At 40.6% G+C, this 19,604-nt stretch overlaps 1 protein-coding gene across 6 annotated transcripts in view; it reads right to left on the reverse strand.

The window, feature by feature from the left end:
* ADAMTS18 (ADAM metallopeptidase with thrombospondin type 1 motif 18) overlaps positions 1 to 19,604 on the reverse strand; it is a 74,297-nt gene that overhangs the window by 14,734 nt on the left and 39,959 nt on the right. For 3 of the 6 annotated variants that reach the window (XM_021294045.2, XM_021294046.2, XM_065028482.1), the window contains 7 exons: positions 15,540 to 15,712; positions 13,710 to 13,840; positions 13,450 to 13,573; positions 11,998 to 12,242; positions 9,673 to 9,777; positions 1,756 to 1,897; positions 141 to 267 (listed from right to left, as the gene is read on the reverse strand). In XM_021294045.2, the coding sequence (XP_021149720.2) occupies positions 141 to 267; positions 1,756 to 1,897; positions 9,673 to 9,777; positions 11,998 to 12,242; positions 13,450 to 13,573; positions 13,710 to 13,840; positions 15,540 to 15,712 (1,047 nt within the window). The remainder of the gene's footprint in view (positions 1 to 140; positions 268 to 1,755; positions 1,898 to 9,672; positions 9,778 to 11,997; positions 12,243 to 13,449; positions 13,574 to 13,709; positions 13,841 to 15,539; positions 15,713 to 19,604) is intronic. The other 3 variants (XM_005507110.4, XM_065028483.1, XM_021294048.2) reach the window with 1 other exon arrangement.

Below are 19,604 nucleotides of genomic sequence, written 5' to 3' on the forward strand. Positions count from 1 at the left end.
GTTGTTAAACAATTACTGGTTTACGTTACAGAATAAAGCGGGTTCATCCAGCCGGCCATACACCTCTGTGTGCCTATCGGAGAGGAATTCTTTTGTGGCAACACATAGCAAAAAGGCACAAAAAAAGAAACAGAACTCACAACGCTGGGCAGGGATTAGTGTTGCATAGTTTTGTTTCACTTAAAGGCTTCGTCCTTGGGCCACAAAAGGAGGAATTAACTCGTGTACGATGATCTTCTAAACAAATTGCTTTGGCTGTAATGTGTCCTGTGGAAGTAGGAGAAAAAAATACAGTGAAATAAACGTTTACTCAAACTATAAGAGAAAAAGTAATAGGGAAGAATTTTAACTCAACAAGCCCAAGCTCATCCCTGGTACAATTACACTGACTTGAACTAAATAAAATAGGATTTAATTTGGCAACACGTTTTTAACATTAATTTCCTTCTCCGTAACACAGTTACTATTGAAGTCAGATGAAACATTTTAGTTATAAACAGCATATTTGCAGAATCTTCCCCCAGCGAAAATGCGTAACTCTTCAAATCCTAATTCCTTGCAGAAACCAGCAGCACTTGATCAGAGCTCTGCTCATGCACACGTGAACTGCAACGGAACACTTTGCAGCTTTTTACAGTATATTTTACATGCTTCAGAATTCCGCAGGTTCCTGTGCCTGAACTCTATCTGGTGTCAACATCAGGACACATCACAGAGAAGACTACAAATGCCTTAAGAGATGAAGTGATGTGATAGATTCATCCTGTGAGATGTATCATTCACCTCACACGTGGTACACTGGGCACAGCAAGTCATACTTGGAAAGAGGATTGTTTCCATCATCTTTGTATCTACGCTGCAACCTTCACTTGTTTCAAAGGGAAGCAAGAAAAATACAGGTGTCATGTATTATGTCTGCAGTTGTCCTGGTGGGTCTTTCTTCCATAAACAGTTTGACAACACCCTAGCAAGATTTCACCTGGACTTTTTTGCCAATACAGGAGCATAACACAGCATTTCCTTGGTCAGCCATTCCTATTCTTTGATATTGAAGACAACTGCATCATACTATCTTATTTATATGACCCAGTTCCAATTTAAAGGCCACTAAAATTTAAATCCTCAACTCTTTGTAGGACTCCCCAGATGCCAGTTTTCTGCTTTCATTGCACCACAGAATCACTTGCACTGACAGAACAGCCTGGATTTAGAAAAACAAAGCAATGGTCTGCACAAAGTAAACACCTGGAGGAATACGGTACTAAGAAATCCTCAGCTTATACAGAATTTCAGACTTTGACCTGGCAGAGCTCAATAGTTTTAATTAAACAGTGAGAGGATCAGGGTGCAACTGTCAGTAAAGGTCTTGATAATATTTTAGTCTTCAATTACTCTCTACAGATAAGATAAATTTACTCATTATTTGGTATCTTTCTGCGTTCCCAAATTACAACAACATCAAACGACATATTTAATCCCCGCATTATTTCAACAGCAAGATATCATATGCATATGGATTGACCTAAAGAAAAATGACCGAGTCACCATAAGTGACAGGAATCGAGAGTGCCATGACATTTTTACCACAAAGGAAGCACAAAGGTCCTTCATCTATAAGGTGGCAGATTAAAAAATAAGGTCCAGGTGTTCAGTGTAACCCCCTGTATGTACTGATACACATTTGCGAAATTAAAAGCAGCTGAAATGTTCGCGATGCTTTAAAAAGCAAAAAAGACCGCTCAGAAGGTTACCTACCACCACCACAAGTAGCCGAGCACTCCGACTGCACCGTCACCCAGGAGTAGCTGTGCTTTCTGACAGGTGTCTTGTTTTCATTGTTGGTTTTGGAAAATGTATATTCCCAAGCAATCCCAGGATTCTTGCCTTGTAACAGGATCTATAGAGGGGTATTTGGGGTTCGTTTAAAAAAAAAAGGGGGGGGGGTAGAAGAAAAGGATTCTGTCATTCTGAAGGAAGATAAACTAAATAGACACATAATACACGCGCCATATTTGTTTAAGAAATTGCAGGAGACCTATTTTTTGATAAACTAAAAACCATCAAAGTCATTCCTAAACAGCAAAGCGTTTGCTTGGACTAACACCTGCAGGGCGTATATCAGCAGAGAGCAGGAGTTCAGCACCACGCTCCGCCAGATCAGACGGCGTTGGAGTGCCTGGGTAGAGCAGCGGTGCCGCCGCAGCGGTGCCAGCCCGCCCCGGGGCTTTGGCAGGGCCTGCTCCGGCAGGGCTGTGCCAGCGGCCGCCCCAGCGGGTCCCAGGACGGGGTGCATCAGGGATCTGGGAGGGCGAGAAACCGCCTCCCATCCAGCAGCCCGTTAGGTAAGCAAGACTCGTGCTCTACCGAAATAAGCTTGAGCAAAGCAGTAGTATAGATGAGGGAAGGGAGCAGAGGTGCGTGGGGACGGCTTCCTCCCTTCTTCAGGCTGAGGGTATAAGACATGTTTATTTCTTTTTTCCTGTAAAACAATATTTTTCTCTGCAGGTTGCTGAGAAATGTTGTTTGGAAGACCCTCAGCTGGTATTTTTCTCATGATGACTGAAGCTCCTACACAGCTTCAGTCCGGGAGAGATCCATCCCTGAGTAGCTACAAGGGAAAAAGGATTGGAAAAAATCTTTCATTCATTATTTTAGCATAAAGCGTAGAAAAAAATGATAGAAAGTGTGACTACTGACTGTAAAGACAATCTGTGTCATTGAGCCCAGGGAACCGGGGGCTCGGGGGTCTCTGTTTTAGTGATCAATTATATTGCAGTTTTCATTTCGGCTACTTTCTAGAATTCACTGTATTCATTTCAAGTCTGAACTATAATCAATGCAAGATGCATGACCATCTGACATATAACTCAATTTGGAGAGAAATTTCTCTTTAAAAACATTTTTAGAAGCTACTTTTGGCAGCAAAGTGCTTTTATAGTCATGCTTAATAAAAAAATTGCAAAAGTTTACAGTTACAGAGCTCTGCTAAATTTTAATTCTTCACCAATATCAACCTGGTCCTAGTAATATAAAGAGCAGGTGTAGCTAACCTCGGTTCCTAAATATGCTATTGAGAAGCACTAGCATTTCAAGTACAATTCCAACCTATGTTAATGAATGCCATTCAAAATATTAATAAAATATCAGTTATGGTCACATGTTGTCTAATGTGAGGGCTTAAGCCATCCATGTAGGTAGAACTGAACTCTGTATAGACTGGTTTCATAAAATAGCAACCAACCTGCACTTCTGTCATTTAAGACCAAGAATATAACAGCACTTTGAAATGCAGCCATGGGTTTTATAGTATTCTGAAAATGTACCTATAGGAAAACAGAAATTACCCATGACGGTGAAAATTCAGACCAAATTTACACGACCTGCAGCTCAATAATGCTGAACACAGGAAGGAGCTGGGCTGCGGACTGTTTGCTTTGCTAGAAGAAAGAAAAATGGGCGCTATATTTGCCATTCTTAGTGGCCAAAGTTTTTATTTCAGTCAGTGGACCTTAATAATGATCCAAACTGAGAATATAGGAATTAGAAATCTAAAAGGCAAAGTACTTCCAAAAGAGTCAGAGAGTTTGTGCCGTTTCATTGGAAGAGTCACATTAGAAGAACTTCCAAGCATAAATACATTAAAGTCTTTGATGTGAAGGTTTTCATCTCACCCATCCAAGCACAACTCGTGAGCATCTTACAGTACCTGTGGGATTACGGAAGGAATGGATCTGAGAGTGATTACTGACCTCTGTATTTTTACCGAATATTCTTGATAGAAATAATATTTCTGCATTTGCTTTAGGGATGAGTCACATATGTCTGTTTACATCACAGCTGTTTTACAATAACCAGATTAAAATCAAACACTCTGAAATTATAGGACTTTAGATCTGAGGCTGCTGTGTAACCTTGCACTGCCCTGCACAGATTCACAGATTCACCTCGTACCTTCTTGCCAGAAAGCCTCTGCCATGGTCACAGAATGTCCATAGTTTGTTTTATGCTCATTCATCAATGTGTGGTTTTGTGCCCTCTTTGCCGGGCTCTGCTCAAACTGTTACCAACAGAACGTCTTTCAGGACCTTTCTTCTTCCTTCACTATTCACCACTACCTGATGTAAATGTTTCATAAGACTTAACAGCCCCTCCAGATGAAGGAAAACGGTTCTTCAATACACATTTTTATTCTTACAAAGCTGTCCAACTGCTAATATCAAAAAGTCCAACTCTGTTAAAACAGCTGTTTACAGCCACTTTGAATCTTGAACATCAAGTCCACAGGCATTAGAGTTTCTAGGAAAACCAGGTTGCAATAATAGGTGTTCACTCTACTGTCCTTCTCTTAAGGACAAATTGAGACAAATATCTAACGTGTAAGGTTTCCAAAAAGGTGCTTCAGGAAAAAATATGGTGCATTAACCCTTACAAGAACTGAGCCCTGGAAAACTATTCCTAAATGAAACCAATTCCTTTTCTGGTTCTTTTTTACAGAGCAGACCTCAGAACGCTTTAATTTGCTTTTACTCATTCAAAAGTCTATGAGTCCAAGGTATTAGCACAGATCTCAGCATCTTGGGCAGCCAGAAACAATGTCAGAGCAGATTTATTTTCTCCTTTCTTTTAGAAAAGATCTGGCTAATGTATGAACAAAGTCAGATTTCTCTTTCATGGTCCTACGGGGATGCACTTTTTCCCATTTCAGTAGGTGCTCTGTGTTCCTTCAAGTAGAGACTGAAATTCTATCTGGCCTTTTAGTAAGTCATGAGTCAGAAGAGGAGGAGGTTTTGTCCTTACCTCGAGACCTTGTGTAAGGGTTAGCCCTTGTCTCATTTGATTCTGACAACTGTCATAGAACTCTGCTGTGTCACTGGCCAAAAAAAACATTAAAGCTTAAAACTTCTCTAATAAAAATATCTCAGTGCATTAGACTGAACACTTGTTTTCTAAAAGCGCTCTTTACGTTTTTATAGCAGAGGCAAGAAACAGAACAAATGCATCCTGAACAACAGAATTCAGAACACGAGAGGATGAGAAGGGAAAAGCAGCAACCAGTTTTACTCCTGTTAGAGCAACATTCTCCTGGTGCTCCAGCAGAGCGAAGGAATGAAGAGGAAATGATCTCTGACGAGTCCGAACAAGACACGTTCGCATCTATCGCTTCAGAGAACAAGCACCCAGGGATGCAGAAACTCGCAGGCTCCAGCCGAGCGCGCGGCTGCGGGTGAGAGCTGCACGCAGCCGGCTGGGCCACGCTCACCTGCACTCCCTGGCCCCAGCCCCTTCTCGCACTCCGGAGAGCGGGCACAGTGGTGATGGGCACGAGAAGCAAAGTTCCTCTGCGGTTCCTAATCAGCAGCCAAAGCCAGAGCCCCTTCCCACCCACCCGGCCACCGGAGGGAGTGTTAACAGAGCAAGAGCCGCATCACGGTCAGCTCTCTCACCTCCTGTATCACCCCAGCCACGCAGAAAAGGGCAAAATCAAACTCTGGGAAAGTAGTGGAGACAAAATATTGTCGGGCACAAAACCATATACATTCAAGTCCCTGGCACTCAGCTGAAAAATAGTATAATCTAATGTTCAACCGAGTTTTCATCAGGACTGCAATGCTATTGCGAAGTTGCAATTTTGCCAAGGTAACGAGTGTATAAAAAGTTTTCTATCGGATTTTCAAACATTCATTATAAAGTCCTTCCTTAACAAGCCAATAACTGAGGTCTGCACATACAGCCAAGTTATCAGACCTACAAATTTGGAAAGACCTCCAGTGCTAGTCTACTTAACTGGATGCATTCCAGCATCTCTTCAGCCAACTGGCATTTGCTCCCAAATTTACAGCTGGCAAACAACCTCCTTAAACATTTCCAGTTCCTCAACAGAACTGTTTAATGTCTACCTTTAACACAGCAGCCACCTGACTTCAGACACAACACTCAGCAGCTCTGACCGCAGGGCGCAGAGTTATAAAATTTACAGCTTCTTGAGTTTGAAAACCACAGACTCTGTGGCTGGAATCTGCCACATCTATTGTGAAGAAAAAGAACTGTGGGCACAAAACGTTAAAACAATGGACAAATTGAATTCTCCCTCGTACCAAACCTTTTCCCTTTGCTGCTGATTTTGATTTCAAAGATAAACCAATACACTTTCTAAACTAGCTGTGCCTCTGCTCCTTTGTTGAGATTGTTATTTTGCCCACAGCTATCCTAAGTTTCCAATACAATACACCATTTTGCAGGTAAAATTTTAAAAGAGCCTATTGACATTGCTTTGTTATGACTGACTCTGTGCTTTTCAGGTGTTTTTTACTGTAAGATGTGTACGTGAAGCTACTTACAACACACCGAATTAAAAGAGATTAATTTACACAAGATAAGCTCCTCTTTCTCCTGTAATGTTCTGTCCAAGGTACGGGAAAGCATCCTAATGCCTGGCATGGAACAAGCTGAAAAAATGACTCATTATCTCTGTAAAGGACTGACAGGCATTTACAAATCATGTACAGAGTGAAGCTGAGCATAGAGAAAAAGCCAGGTAAAGGAATAGCTGCTGTTGACACATACGTGCTTCATGTAGTTTCATCGTTACTCATTCTGCATGTGCCTAATTTACAAAACAGGCCCAAACTTTGAATCTCAGCAAACATGGTAGCTTAGATCTGAGTCTTCAGATTGCCTTTACATTTCCTGGGCCACACCCGTGCTCTGTAAGTCTTTGGTAATTTCTTTAGGTGGATGTAACAGTGAGGTGGTCTGCAGTGAGGCACCAGGCACACCATAAGGCGGGAGGTTGTGTGGAACAGGAGTGCCTGCCCGTGTTACACTTGGGAGACCTGCAGTTTTCATCCACCATGACTCTACACGCGGTTTCACGAATAGTGTAACAAACATCCACCATCCTAAGTCAGATTCCATTTTCTCTCTCTTAATTCAAGATTAATTCCATGGACTTTTATGAAGGTACTCTGCTTTCAGTAGGGTAAATCTAAGCATGCAGCATATGATGCTGGTGGAAACCTGTTTAAAACAAGTTTTAAAACAAGATTGTTGTCTTGAACGGGCATTTAATGGACGGGATCCTCAACAGGGCCTAATACCACGAGCTTCAAAGGAAAGAGAGAGAACACCTGTTGGAAAGAAACAGTGAAGGAAGAATTACCCATGGGTTACTTAAGCCAAACCTTGAAACAAAAGGGGTTTTATTCCTTCAATACTTCTAAAGTCACCTTAAAGACAATCTTAACTAAAAGGAAACTATTGTTTTTGAAGAAAGATCATTAAAAGGAAAAAAAAAAAAGTATCCTAGAAAGGTCCTGTATGATCTCATATCTGCTTTAGCTGTTTCAAATTTATCTTCTCTGAATGTATTAGATGTACAAGTGTCAGGGATACTGTCCAGCTAATCTCTCCTAACTACAGGAGAACCCCTTTATCCGCTCTACTGAATCAACATCTGTATCTTGTAAGCGCATCTTACCTCTCCTTAGCCTACTTTCTCTGTAGGGGAAATCAGTACAAATTTATGATCTAGTAGCTAATAATAAGTGTAATGCTTTATAACTGCAACTTGGCTTTCTCCCAGTGGCAGCGAGATCATCAGCAAAGCCATTCCACCTGGCCTCCTTTCTCTTTTTTCCCCTATTGATAAAGAGGAAGTGATTTACTGCTTTTAGACCTATTCCTATTTTGAAGCTCCATTCTCCTTCTCTTCCAGTGCAAGTCTGTCTTTCTGCAAACCATCCTGCCATCTGACACTTACTGCTGTATGTAAAGAAACAATATTTTTTCACAAAGATTTCACAATTCCTTGATTCAACGTTTCACCACGTTTGAGACGAACTTCAGCGAGGGCACTGATCCTCCATCTGAAAAACTTCCCAGGGCTTTCTCAAAGTGGCTTTGCGTTTTCAAATCAGTCGCTTCTCCATCCATTTATTGACTGACTGGAAAACCAAATTACTGAACTCCTATGTCTTTAAGTTGGTCTGTCAATCCCTGGTCATGCAATATTTTTCAAGCGCACAGAGCAGTGTTCTCAGCAGTTGGAGGTTCCCACCAGCAGCCCTTATTTGCAAAGCTAAATAAATGAATCATGAATTTACCGTTTGTTTCTCCTGAAGTTAAACATTTTTCAGTTAACAGAAAAACACTGACAAGGTCTTTAAATAGAGAATGCTGACCTTAGATTACCTATGACCAAATGACAGACAAATGAGCTGAATATATTCAACTACCTTAAAAAAAATCCAGCATGTTCCCATTTAAGATGAGACAATTATGCTACAGAAACCACACTTTAAAAACCTGGTATTAATTTCTGATCCTAGATTATCATTTAGCTATCATATGTCTACCCCGTTGTCTGTTATTTCATCTAACCAAATCTGACCATTTTGGGAACTGCTTTCTGAATTCAATAATATTTTTCACTTCAGCTTTTATTTGTTTCTACATACCCGCAATCACCAAAGTGTCAATAATACTAACTGCAGCTTCAGAAGGATGCGGAGACACAAATCCTGAAGGGCACTGGGTTTCTGGGTTACCTCCTTCGCCTTCCCTCCACCTCTGAAATTAGTTCTTGAACAATTCAGAAAGGGTTCTGATGAATTCTGACATCTCATCATGCATTTACACTTCCAGTAGTTGTGGTGAGGAAATACTAGTCCTCCTAATTCCACGTTCTTCTCACAGTATTCGTCTCCTCCTCAGAAAACATTTGGCCACTGCAGTTTGTATTTTCAGTCCCATAAGCTAGTTGAATTACAGATTCACTGCCATTTGTCTTCTTTGGTATGACTCATTCCCAAAATTACATACATTTAATACATGTAAATATATATATGTGTTATTTCTTTTTTGTGACATTCCAGGGTAAATTAAAAAAGCGCTTTATCAGTTTCTTTCTTGTCTCTTATGCACTTTTGAGCAGTGTTTAGGACTGCGAAACCTGATTAAAAGATACAAGCTCAGCCGGACTATTGAAAAACCTGATAGAAAAACAGATGCATAGGAAGACACTGTACAATAAGCTATAAATACAAAACTTTTCACGGAACTGCAAGCTGAACTTACATACAAGGTTTTGTTGTTTGGTTGGTGTGTTGGGGTGTGTGTGTGTGTGTGTGTGTGTGTGTTGTTTTGGGTTTGGTTTTCCCCATTTGGGTCTCCTGCTCTCCGAACACATGCTGCAGATGTCTCCTCCAGGACCGCATTTTGGCGGATGAGTGCGTTTCCAGGCGGATCGCCCTGAGCCCAGCCTGGCCAGGCCTGCCCGGGCCCATCCGCGCGGAGCTCTGGCCGCGCACAACCCGAACCTGCTGGATCCCCGCGGGCTGAGCGGCGCTGACAAACGGCCCCAACGCGGACTGCCTGAGTCACCGCACCAACGGCCAGCACAACCGTGACTGTGAAATTAAACAGGCACAAGGTGTGCTAATCTGTCTTTCAGATCATAGTGGAATAGCAATAAATACACCCACAAAACCTTGTATTTTCTGCCCAACGGAATAATAAAAGTTCCTCCATTTATGCCTGCAGTTTATTCCATTTCTCGATACCTGCAGTGTGCGTTTTCACAAGGGCTCGCACTGGAAAAAAACTCATCTAGAATAGAAGTATTAACTCTATTTTGAATAGAACCTAATTAAAAAATGAAGAAAAAAAAAATACCTGTAGATTACAGGAGCAAGTTGAGGTCCAAACCCTGGAAAGCCTTATCTTATTGCAAAGCAACTGAATTGGATACAAAATTGCTGGTAGGACTTTGTTTGTATGCTGCTTTGAAAATCACAGATAAGATAAACACAAAGTTACAACGAAGTATGGCAAACAATCCCTTCTTACCGCCTCCCGTCAGTTCCTGGCACTTGAAGTCGGATTTGGTTTATTGTAACTGCTGCACACAGACCTTCAGCAATATGTGCGTTTTCTCATAAAAGCACATTTCTTTTGTTTTCTTTGGCATTTTTGCTGCTTAAGAGTAACTGGTAAATCACAAATAATGCAGATCTCTGAACACTCAAAATTTCGCATTTTTTCAGAATTCAGCTTGTTGAACGTTGGTTAAATTATTGAAAGGAAAAAAATCTTAACTGCAGCTCATAGATATATATCTATATAATTGGGGAATACGTAACTGCAACATTTTCAGTCATTAGAATCCCTAGTTACCAAGGCCAGTGGTGGAGGTATTTCAATAAAAATACAAGGGAAGTTTAAATAAGCTCTCGAAGGAGCAATAGCCTCCGGTGAAATGTTAAATCTTAATAAAACTCTTTAGCATAATTTGATAGGATGAAAATAGAAGAGTTATTTGGCATTAAAACTTTTTTCTTTAATCTTTATTCTGCAAAGTATGTGCAGGACATGCAGCCAAGTAAGTCATCTTGCAGGCCATTTATTATTCATACTTTAGCTCTATAATAATACAGTTCAATCTACTTTGTATTAGGACAAGATTCCTGAGAGTTCAGCTTAGTTCATAGTATTTATAAGAGTGCTTGTTTCTTTGGTGTAAGGTCGTTCTGGGGATGATTTGCAGGGAAGTCTGTGAGCTGTAGACCAAACTCTTCCTTGGCCTAAAGCTTCCCTATTAATGCACATACCCAAAATGAAAATTCTTCAACTTTTTAAAAGGCTTTGCAATCATGATAGTAATTTGTGAAAATACACGCCCTTAGCCCATGAGAAACTGTTGTTCTAACACATGTGTTCACCCTAAAGTACTTTAACATGTGTTCACGGTCCATGAACTTCAGTGGTTCTTAAAGCTAGGTTTAAGTACATTACTCAGTATGAGTAGCAGCAAGGCTCTTCAGTATTCCAAATAAACCCTGTACTGAATAGTTGTGACAGTTTAAACAATCCTTGAAGACTACATTTCATGTCCCAGTTGTCAGTGTAACAGAACACAGCCGTGTTGGGGATGGGGAGAGCTCAGCCACCGGCTCTCGCTGCGCTTGTGCGGGCGGCAGGGCCAGCGCTGGGTGACGGGGCGAGGAACTGCAGGGACAGAACTTGCTCTTCTGCTCCCCACGTGCATGCCAGAGACGGCCACCCGTGTGACAGGGACCCGAGCAGAGCATCGCTGGAAGGTGTGCGAAGGGACGGATCCCTTCCGGGGAGGGCTCCCTCCTTCACAGGGGGAAAGGTTCACAAACAGACGTCACAGAGGAGATACAAAGCCAAAGACTGGCTAGAGCTTTCTAACAAAGCAGGAAACTAATGCAGCTAACAGGGAGCAACGACTTTGGCGATTCAGCCAGAAATTGACCCTCTGATGTTCTGATGCATTTTGAAAGAAAATCTAGTAAAGTCACCTAATGCAGAAAGGGATTTTTCTTAGAAGTATTAGTGGCCGACTGCAAAATTGGAACAAACCATGTAGGTACCAAATTTGCTTCCTAGTAACTATATTTTCAATACAGTACACCAAGCATACAGAGCAGGTGACACAAATCTGACTGGAAGACAAACATATATGAAGTCCATTATTTGAGATCCTACGCCAAATGAAGCTGAATCAACAGAAATTACAGAGGAGCCTACGTGAGGTTCGTTGACCACCTGTGTCCCCAGGCAGATGTAAAAGTGGCTCCATGCACCTGCTGTTTCAGCAGCATTATTTGAAACTGTTACCATTAAGCCTTGCCATGATGTTACATTCCATTTTTACATCCCCAGATTTTATCGTGTACCATTTATGGGACGTGTTTATAATCTCTATTACCACTGTGCAGCAACTGAGAAATAATGCTATATGGTGTGTTTACGGCACTTTCCTTTTCACTGAATTTGTGACAGCTTACTGAACTTCAGACCTTGATAAACTGGTGAAAGGCCTTTCAATCTAGCATGACCACACAATTAAGTCTGAATACTATGGTGACTCAACGCTATTCTTTAATCTTGCTGAGAGCTACAGTGCAGAGCTAAAGCTGTCGTTACTAATTCTGTAATAGACATCAAGGGAAGAATAAACAGAAGAAAGCTTACTTCAAAGACCAGCGTCTCATTAGTCGGTCCGGCTGCGTAGAGACTCTCTGGATGGTTAAAAGAGCGTTGATAATCAAAAACTGTTCCAGCAAAAGAGAACTTTCCTGGCCAGTCAATTGTCCAGTCTCCCGTCAGATAGTACTTCTTGCTGAGGTTGCGCACTGCAAGGTAGCTGGTGGAGATTTCCATTTCGTGGAGCTGTATGCTGCGCGCTCCTGCTGGAACAGTGACCACGGCATAGTAGTCTGAAATGAAAGAAGCAAGCGACATTTTTGCAGCTGGTGTACAGACAGAGCTGGTCTGTCACTTCTGAGCCAATTTGAAATGTTGCAGTTATTGCAGACGGCCGTTCTGATCCACCCAAGTTACTTCGTTTTCACAAGGAGAAACCAGTTCTGATTTCAACCCCCTTATGCAGCCTGTAATCAGAGTAACTCGGAGGTACTCCAATTCCTGGAATTTTTCTTTGTGATTAAAGACAAGAAAAAGCAAGTTCACCTGAGAAAAATGCAGAACAGACTAACGGTCGTTTCACTGTAATTGTTTTACCATGTTTTCCCTGTAGCGTCCTACAGTAGTTGGAAGGTACTACAGCATGGACAAGGCTTTTGGGGTGAGATGCACTGGGGTGCAGAGAGCTTTCCCGAATTCCCATACTCCACTGGATCCCCCTGCTGTGAGCCACTCTGAGCATGGAAAAACCTCACTCATCCCACAGCCAGACGAGACACCGCTGACAATCACCACCACACACAGCTAGCGTTGCAAAGCATTCTCTTCAGAGTATTTTTCTAGCATTGTACCTCTGTATTATTATATCCTAAACAATTTCCTGGCCTATATCACTGTAGTATTGACTTGTCTTGTGATCAACAGTAAATGGATCCTCAAGATACCCCCATGGGTAAAGAAACATCATCTGTATTTCATGCCTGAGAAACTGCAGCACGGTGAGATTATTTCACAAGAAGCCTGTGACAGTCCACTAAAACAAAGTCCACCTCCCAGTTACTGGATCATCCACCGCATCAGCTGGACAAGCTTCCAGGCAACTTCATTTGAAAACGGACATGGAAATACTGTCATGTTTGGCATTATGCTGTGTATTGCTTTTTATATCTTCTACAAGCCCATTCCAGTCAGAGCTGCTGACAGCTATTTTTTCACTTGCCTGAATCCTAAAATCTCTTTTAAGAGGAAATTCAAGCGTAAAGGGAAAACGTGGCTTAAGAAACAAGAGGAGTGCTTGCAAATTAGCTAATCAAGACTTATGGTCATAGCTTTCCTGTTACCAGGAAACAGGGAAACTGTGAACTCTCCTCTCACTCTCCCTGTGATTTTCAGTTCACATCTGGACTTTTAGCCACTGCCCTAATGAGCAAGGAGCCATATATATTACACGGGGTACGGCAGAGCAATGAGTTGATGATCATGTGGAACAGCTTTCCTTACCATTAGCTTTGTGCTGGATCAAGTATTGGCCTTTAAAGAACTTGCACGTTGAATTATCTCCTTTACAAACTCCACAAGCATCCAATACAGCTTTGGAACCAAGTCCATGATCACACCCTACTTGCTGCAACCAAAAGGCACAAGTGAAGGACTCAGACACAAGGGAATTTGAAGAAACAGCTGCATTTTCCATAAAGGAATCAATTGCTCACTTAAAAAAACTTGACATTAGGATTGTAAGAAACTTAATTTCATCTTACTTCACATATTCCATCAATGCAAACATCATATTTATTTGGAGAACACAGAGTTCCATCCTTCACTTTGCTGGACATTGCAAAGAAAAAGTCAAAGTCTTCAGCTGTGCAGTACAATTTACATCTGTCTTCCTCTGGAGAAAAAAAAAAGAAAAGAAAAAAGGAAGAATGAGCAGACCTGCAGCACAGTTATTGTGTTGGCTGGTTGGTTGGTTGGTTGGTTGGTTGGCTGGTTGGTTTAGCACCCTGCTATTGTTTCTTCCTGCATCCTAGACAACAAGCCACATGTGTGATGAAACTTCTTCCTGGTGAGGGTGGCAGAGCCTGGCCCAGGCTGCCCAGGGGGTTGTGGAGTCTCCTTCTCTGCAGACATTCCATCCCGCCTGGACACCTTCCTGTGTAACCTCATCTGGGTGTTCCTGCTCCATGGGGGGATTGCACTGGATGAGCTTTCCAGGGCCCTTCCAATCCCTGACACTCTGCAATTCTGTGATATTAGGACCCCAAGATGGGCAGAAATATAGTCAAATATAGTAGCTTGTATTATGCTATTTTTAAAGAACATGTGGCTTTGACTGTCCACACATAGAAATTAGAATTCAAAACCAGTGTGAAAATGTGCACGTTGCATTAGCTCTGCTGATATGGCCCTGATTTTAGTTCCACTGGTCCGTGGTTTCCAATTCCATTTTTATTATGAGAAATGGGAGATTGCAATAATTTTATTTAATTTTTAGTTATATAAGATGACACAAATGATCGGCTCACCTGACATCTAGGACTGGGCTCAGATTTTCCCCTAACAAAAGCACTTTTCGTCTAAAAAAAAATCCCAACCATTGCCAATCAAATTTCTTCTTCTATATGGATGGTATGTTTTGCTTATTTTCCCTATCATACAACCTCCACTGTTCATGCTGTGAAACCGTATTTCCTCTTTCCTGTCTTCACATTGGCTATTAGGACATAGGTTTCTAAATGCCCACAAAAGTGTCTGCAGAGAGTTTTGAAGAAAATGTAATCAGGCTATGAATGAAAGTTACCTGTATGGTTATATCTGTATATAACGACACACTTACCACCACAAGCACATTTGAACAGGCACTAAAGGAAGCAGCTACCAATGCGACATAATCCAGCCACTTTTACTCAAGTAGCAGCAATTGCAGCTACAAACTCTGCTTTCAAACTGCAGAAAACTTTTGTTGTATCTGATAAAAATGAATGATGATTCCAAATATTTGCAAAATTAAGATATGTAAAGTAAAAATGAACTTTGCTTGTACAAAATAAATAGTTGTTGAGACTTGAACTTTATAAAGATCTCTTAGTAAAGCATGACTTAAAAAATTTATGCCATTACATAGTTTCTTTTCCAATTCTCATGGGACTATACCAGCAAAAAAGTCAAAAGGTTGATTTATTGTTACATGTCAAAATCTGAGAACATTCCGAAGGCAGGAGGATTTCAGCAGTGTTATTGCGGGAGCTCACATTTCCAATGATGAAGAAGCCATGGAAATTGTTTTGTTTTGGTTTTACACTAACTGATATGTAACATAAAATGAAAGAGCAGGTAGCAACAGCCAGGGAGTCACGCTAAGGAGAAAGACTTAAACTCACAACCAAAATCCATTCTGCATGTTCATACAGGCAGTATCGCACAGGAGGCCGGATTCAACTACGCTAGAAAGCAAACACATCTCAAACAAGCCAACCGAGTTTCTGTTTGCTTACATCAGGGTGGTATTTGCCCAAAGAGTATGGATGAATTACAGCTCGTAGCTCGCTTCCTGCAATGGCTTTTGCCCATCAGAGCCGTGGCAGAATTACCTTCCACTTTAGTGTACGGCTTCCACTTGTAGTACCAGCCCCGGAAGGGTTTGCTGTTGTACTCCGCACACTGCTGAGCACGGAAGTCCAAGCTATCCGCTGGACACGGCTGCTTGTTACAGAGCTGATAAACACGACTGGAACCCTGGCAGAATTTACCGCCGTGCTGGGGCCTACAAAAGAAAATACAAAACAATTATTTTGCAAAACCTACTTTTTATGTGATTGGTTTGTTACACGTGTATGAGAATACAGAGAAAAGAAGAGGACGTATTGTCTTAGGACATCAGTATTTCCTAAATGGGCCATTAATTTTCATGGTTTCTAAAACCAAAGAAAGCAGTTGCCATGAATTATCTGCTTGCATCACTGCAAACTCAGCAAAGATGCAACTGTCTAGAGGTGAGGCATGTTTTCAGTAATTTACGTTTATAGGGCTGTTTTGCATTGCCTGGTTTCAATCCTGTTACGCAGCCATTTTCACTCTGCTGTAACCCAGGAATGAACATGTGCAAAGAATTACCTATCACAATAAGAGTTAATAAATTATAACAAAACACCGATCAAACATCAACAGAATGAATAATTACATTTGCTTGCTCGTTTGTTTTGTAAAGCATTTTGAACAAACGTTCTTTTAACCAGTCAAAGGAAACAAGAACTACACAGAGTTGTTCTGTGTTTTGGAATTCATGGAGAGCTTTAAACATGTCACATCCACTTCAGCAAATCCTACCGGGGCATTTTCTTTAATTTTGGCCAGAATTAAAAGACCATATCCTATTACTCTGCTACTAATAGTACCTTATCAGGATAATAGTTTTTAACTGTTTGGTCTATGCACACGGCTGCAAAGCAATGTAAAATGTACAACTCGCTCTTTTCAAAGTGACCGAGAGGTCTCACAAGCTGCTGAGAGATGTATTCACTCACTTCTGTATTCCTTATGGATCTACATAGGAATTCATGGGTGTTATTTCTGCGGTTTCACAATGCTCAGGTATACATCTGCGAGTACTGTGCCAAACCTTCAAACCACCGAATTCTGAGCACTCTTTGCCATACTATACTTTTTTCTTTTCATCACATGAAAAGAAATGTAACACTGCTGCATTTGCATACATTTACATCATGATTGCTAACACCTTAGGGAATAGACACGCTTGGAAGACATGCCACGACCTTTCAGTGGACAGCTTGCCCGTGTTACACACACATAAAGGAAAAAATAGAATACCGAACAATAATAATATAATATTAACTAACGATAGGAATTAACAACACTATAAAATATACAGATGCAACAATTTAGCCTGGAGTTATATATTTAAAACCCTAAACACTATGTTATAATTATTCCCCACATCAAGTATCCCATGCATCTTCTCTTAACATGCATCTGACTGGAACAGTATGGAGCCAGCTCGGTGCAACATGGAGGAGAAAATCCCAGTGCTTTTTCTGTTCGCTTTATTAAAAATTTTAGCCCTCATATGTCTAACCCTCTGACCACAATGGGGCTTGGTTTTTATGTTCTGAAGCAGATTTGAATGTACGTAATACTGGCTTTTTCAGAATTCTGGGCTACAAAACAGTCTTCAAAGGGAAGAGGTGGAAACACACCTTGTTGCTCTATTTAAAACACAGCAAAATGTGTTGTGGAAAACAACAATAGCAACAAACCAAACCAAAATGAAAAAAAAAAACAAACATCAAGGAAACAACAGAAAACCCACAACAAAAACCCCACAACTTCAGTGTCTTTTCTTGAGGTCACCTACTAGCTACAGGGACACCGGGTATTATGGCAAAGGTATTATGGATATTCACTGCAACGCAACACAGTGAGAAATGCTGGAATTAATCTGATCAAGGAAAGTATTTTGTGCATTACAAAGGGAATTAGTCTCCAAAATCCTTGACTCCTATTTCTTCATGTTTTGTAATCATTAGATTCAAGTGACAACACTTCTGCTCATGTTATGACCATATTATCATAGTATCACAAAGCTGGACTATTTTATTCTGCGTGATTTTGAAAGGCGTACAAGGTTTTTCACGGTCTTCATTTTTAATTAGTATTTTAAACAGCATAATTAATTCATATCAGTTTTCATCTGCATTGTCTGTAATTTTTGTTGTACACAAAAGATTGGAAAGATGTGTTCAAGCAATTTGATTGCATACATGCCTAAAACTCCACTCTGCTCTTGCTGAACAATGCACTATTGTGAAGTGGGCAGGACGCAGTCCCACAGATATGATTTCGGTATTAATTTAAATCTCTCGGGCACTCTTCACGTTCTTTCCCAGCTAAACTATTAAATTATGCAATCTATTTCTATCTTGGAAAAGTACCTCAACTGTAAAATGTCGTGATGTATGAAAACCAGATCCAAGAAATTACACTGTGACAATTTACAGAAACGTAATGATTTTAGCAAATCTGCGTCGCTGCACGTTCCACAGCTGAGCTCCCCAGGTGTGTGTTAGTGCGGATTCATCCCTCAGCGAGCTGGTAACTCAGAAGCCGCTCACAGAGCTGATCGGGACTGGTCACGAGAAAGGGATGTGAATTGCTTGGATATTATTTGCAAGAGAAGAATTTCACATGCAAACACGGGCAATGAGATTTTCACAAGCAGCAGCCTGAGCTTGTGTTCTTCACCTGTCTTTAAGATCCTAATTAGGTGTGTCACCTTTAAAATCACTGAAAACATAGAAACCGCCCTCAATGTTCATAAGAAGTCAGTTGCTGTGAAAAATGGACTGCTTATTTAACAACCTCATTTCAGAGTCCAGTCACTCCTTCAGAGATCTGTGCCCCTTGTCCTCATCTCCTACAGAAACACATTTTATTCTTTGTCATTCTCAAAATTTTGCTATCCCGAATCATCAAGCTTTTGAACAAAATAAACATTCGTTCCTGCACAAATCTAGATTAGGGAAAGTGAAATAAATCTATTTTATTTGAAATAATATATAGATATGTACTGAAACACATAAACATCTGAAATATATTTCAGGAGTTCAAAAAGAAAGGCATCATTATTCTTAGTTTCTGTGTATTTATAGAGGTGAACAGTGAGCAGTGACCAGGTTATAAATCATTCTATGTGGTGTAACATTGAAAATGGGTAGTATCATTTTTCTAATGAATCTACATTATATAAAAATGCTGTGATGGGAAATGCAGCTACCTGGGTGCATTTCCACACACCACTGATCTACAGTCCTGTCATTTCATCACTCCAACTCCAACAGCCTTAAAGCATCTCCTCTTTGCTCTAACTGAATTATCACTAATATAATGAAATTAAATTTAGTATTAACATGACGCAGTTTTGGTATCGAGTCTTTCTTACTTGGTTACATCAAGTCCTGGATCAAGTCTTACTTTAATTACAACAGACAAATAATTCTGAATGCCAGTTTTAAATGCAAAATGCTACAGTGACGGACACTCATGTTAAAGAGCTTCTCTTTGGAGACCATTTGAAATCAGTGCACCAAACTGAAACATTTTCATCACTGGACACTGTTCTGTCACACAGGGAGTGCAAGGGAAGGCTTATGAATAAATGCAGAGAACAGTGTGCATACACACAAATTTAGCAGGCAAAACAGCGACCAGAGCAGGAAGACCAAAATATATGTATGACTTGTAATGCAGACTCTGCATTCTCTTGCTAAATAGTTCAATAAAGGAAACTATCCAGGTAATTTTATTTATCAAAATACACTGAGAAACAACAGAAAAGGTTGAGAAAATGCTCTGCTGTGGATCTGCAAAAATTGCCTTGACTGAGGGTAATAAAGACTATTTTAACTAATTCACATTTTCCTATAACATGGTATATGAAGCGTGACTATTATTACTGCAGCACTGTATAGTAGGTGTGAGGCCTCTTTACAGCCTCATATAAACTGTGTCATATTTTCTCTGGTTTTATTACTGCAGTGTAAATGCTGGTTTCATTGTGTGCGATGAGGAATACATGTGTCTATGCCTGTTGAAGTTGTGTATGAAATAAAACAGTGAAATCCTTTTTCCTTGTAGGTTGA

This window comes from Columba livia, chromosome 13 (genome assembly GCF_036013475.1).
Source record: "Columba livia isolate bColLiv1 breed racing homer chromosome 13, bColLiv1.pat.W.v2, whole genome shotgun sequence".
In the NCBI taxonomy this organism is placed as follows: domain Eukaryota; kingdom Metazoa; phylum Chordata; class Aves; order Columbiformes; family Columbidae; genus Columba; species Columba livia.